This window comes from Odontomachus brunneus, unplaced genomic scaffold (assembly GCF_010583005.1).
Source record: "Odontomachus brunneus isolate Ranch 3 - 2012 unplaced genomic scaffold, Obru_v1 Obru_scaffold_356, whole genome shotgun sequence".
Lineage (NCBI taxonomy): Eukaryota > Metazoa > Arthropoda > Insecta > Hymenoptera > Formicidae > Odontomachus > Odontomachus brunneus.
Window position 1 is genome coordinate 91447 of NW_022639806.1, and position 2908 is coordinate 94354.

Consider the following 2908-nt stretch of genomic DNA (forward strand, 5'->3'; position numbering starts at 1 on the left):
CTTAGTTTTCGAGATATTTCACCGGTCCGGGACTTTTTGAACACCCTGTATATATATATATATATATATATATATATATATATATATACATTGGTAGTACAAATTAGTTCTGTTCGTTTTTTTGTGGTCAAAAATGCATTTATTTCAGAACAAAATAAATGAACAGATTAATCAAAGTATTGTCCATTGTTGGCTAGTACTTTTTCCCACTTCTCAGGCAATTTTCGGATTCCATCTCGAAAAAATGTTTCGTCTTTTGAGGTGATCCAAGTTAGGAGCCAATTTTCGATTTCTGCGAAAGAAGTAAACCGGTGACCTGCCAAATCGTGCTGCATCCGTCGGAACAACCAGTAATCAGAAGGAGCAATGTCCGGCGAATACGGCGGGGGCGGTAAAATATCCCACTTGAGCGTTTTCAAATAATTTTTTACGACTTTTGCGACATAAAGCCGAGCGTTATCATGCAGAAGAATAACTTTGTCATGTCTTTGCTCGTATTCCGGTCGTTTTTCTCGTAATGCACGGCTCAAACGAATCAATTGTAGCTTATACCGATGGCCCGTAATGGAATCGCCAGGTTGTAGCAGCTCATATAGTATATAACACCTTTTCGGTTCCACCAGATACACAGCATGACCTTCGAACCATGAATATTCGGCTTTGGTGTTGATGTTAAGGTCGATGGCAACGATTGACCGGGTATAGCGTAATATTTTTTCTTCTTGGGGTTATCGTAGAATATCCATTTCTCATCCCCAGTCACAATCCGATGTAAAAAACTCTTTCTTTGTTGCCTTTGAATCTGCTGTTCGCAAGTGAAAAATCGCCTTTCAACGTCTCTCAGTTTCAGTTCATAAGGCACCCAATTGCCTTGCTTGTGAATCATTCGCATGGATTTCAATCGTACGAAAACTGCTTGTTGCGTAGTAACTCCCAATGATTCTGCAAGCTCCTCTTGCGTTTGACTCGGATCTTTATCGAGTAATGCCTCCAATTCTTTGTCTTCGAATTTTTTTGGCTGTCTAGAGCCAATTTTTTTGCCTTGTCTTAAACGCTAAAATCACCATTCTTGAAACGTCGAAACCATTCCTTACATGATTTATCAATTGAAGCATTGTCACCATAAACTTCTACAAGCATTCGATGCGCTTCAGCTGCACTTTTCTTCCAATTAAAGCAGAAAACTAAAACTTCCCGCAAATGCTGCTTAGTTAACACAAAATTTGACATATTCAACACAGTAAAAAACAGGGGTTTTGTATGAAACTCAAAGCGATATAAACTGAATATTATTGACAGATGTCTAACCTCTCTGAAACCACCGAAATCAGCTGTCACTATGAAACATTCATAACAACCAGAGCCATCTTTTGAAAACGGGCCGAACTAATTTATACTCCCAATATGTTTCGAACGGCCTGAGGTCTAGAGCGGCTGGTTCGTCATATGCCGTCGAACGTTGTCGACTGCTATCGTCAGTTGCGCGAGTATATGTTGTGCTCTCCTATTCAGGAGCCTCGGAAGATGGTGAGAGGAAAGTGCGAGAGCGCTCTTGTGTATAAGCGCACTGCGTGGTTCAGTATAAAGCCCGCGTAGAGTTGCCCGGCGCCTCCGCGCTGGGAATGAATCCCCCTTTCGGAGGATGATAGTCACTCAGAGTATGGAGACACTAGTCCGTCTCCTTTGGTGAGTGTCGGAACCGGTCTGAATGAGATTCAGCTCTGTTTGGCGAGGAAGCAACAGAGGCTGAATCCGAGATGATAGACAGGCGAACTGAACTCGCCTTTATCAGTCGCGCACGCGGCAGATGCGATGTCTTGTAGTGAGAGCCTACACGCAAACGTAACTCTGAATCGCGTACGCGGTCGAGTCGAAGCCTGACGTTGACGTGCAGGTAACCGTAACCGTGCGTTGATAATACCGTGTGCGTGACGATTGCCAAGTCTCGTCGAGGCGAGAAGCGAAGAGTCCTCGCATATAGAGTCGCGGATGCGACGACGTAGAAGTCTTGAGTAGACTTAGGCCAGCGATCAGGTGGTGCGAGAGCGCAGTGCCTCTTGCAGCGAGGCAATAGCGAGCTTGGCTCGCGTGAGAGCTGCGTCCCTGACAGCGACTAAGTCCGGTGCGGACGTGAAGGCGAGCTAGGCTCGCGTGTATATGCTGCGTCTCTGGTAGCGGCTAAGTCCTGCGCGGACGTGAAGGCGAGCTAGGCTCGCGTGTATATGCTGCGTTCCTGGCAGCGGAGTAATAGCGAGCGTGGCTCGCGGGAGAGCTGAGGCCCTGGCCGCAGAGTTCTTGATTACAACGACGACTCGCGCGGAGTCGTGAGCTCAACCGTAATAAGTTCTGTTGGCGCTAATACCCGATATTCAATACGGGAGAAGTCGCGAAGAGAGACGTCCACCGCGGTGGAAGCGTCAAGGCAATCCGAAGTGATCGCGCGAAGCCTTCTCTCAATCCTCGATCGTATTGAGAAGGTGGAGATCCGTGGAGTTACCATACTCTTCGTAACCTAAACGCCAACGTGTCCTCGGACACTCTAGAGGCGTTAGCCCAATGTGCAAGCGCACTCTAAAGGGCTGCGAACAGTTGTGTAGAATTGCCGTAATCTAAACACAAATGCCAACGTGTCTACGACACTCTTAAGGCAGTGAAGATCGATGCAGATATGCAAGTATACCTCTGGTGAAGCAAGTGCCCAATGTGCTTGCGCACTCAAGAAGGCGATTTGAAGCTAGCTAGAGCGTAAAAGAATAACTGATGTGCAGTCAAAGCTGGCAACAGGCAAAAGGCATAAGAGCCTTGAGTGGTCTCGCGCGAGGACTGTATCACAGATATGACTAAAGTTGCAATCGTCTTTCAGAGAGGCGACGTGGCTGAGCAGAGTGAGACTCCCACGGCGAACATT

At 46.7% G+C, this 2908-nt stretch overlaps 1 protein-coding gene across 1 annotated transcript in view; it reads left to right on the plus strand.

Annotated features, from left to right (window-relative positions):
• Positions 1–1596, plus strand: part of LOC116853552 (nucleolin-like) — a 15317-nt gene extending 13721 nt beyond the window's left edge. The window contains exon 10 of the mRNA XM_032834669.1: positions 1513–1596. Coding sequence (XP_032690560.1) covers positions 1513–1596 — 84 coding nt within the window. The remainder of the gene's footprint in view (positions 1–1512) is intronic.
• The last annotated feature ends 1312 nt before the right edge of the window (positions 1597–2908 follow it).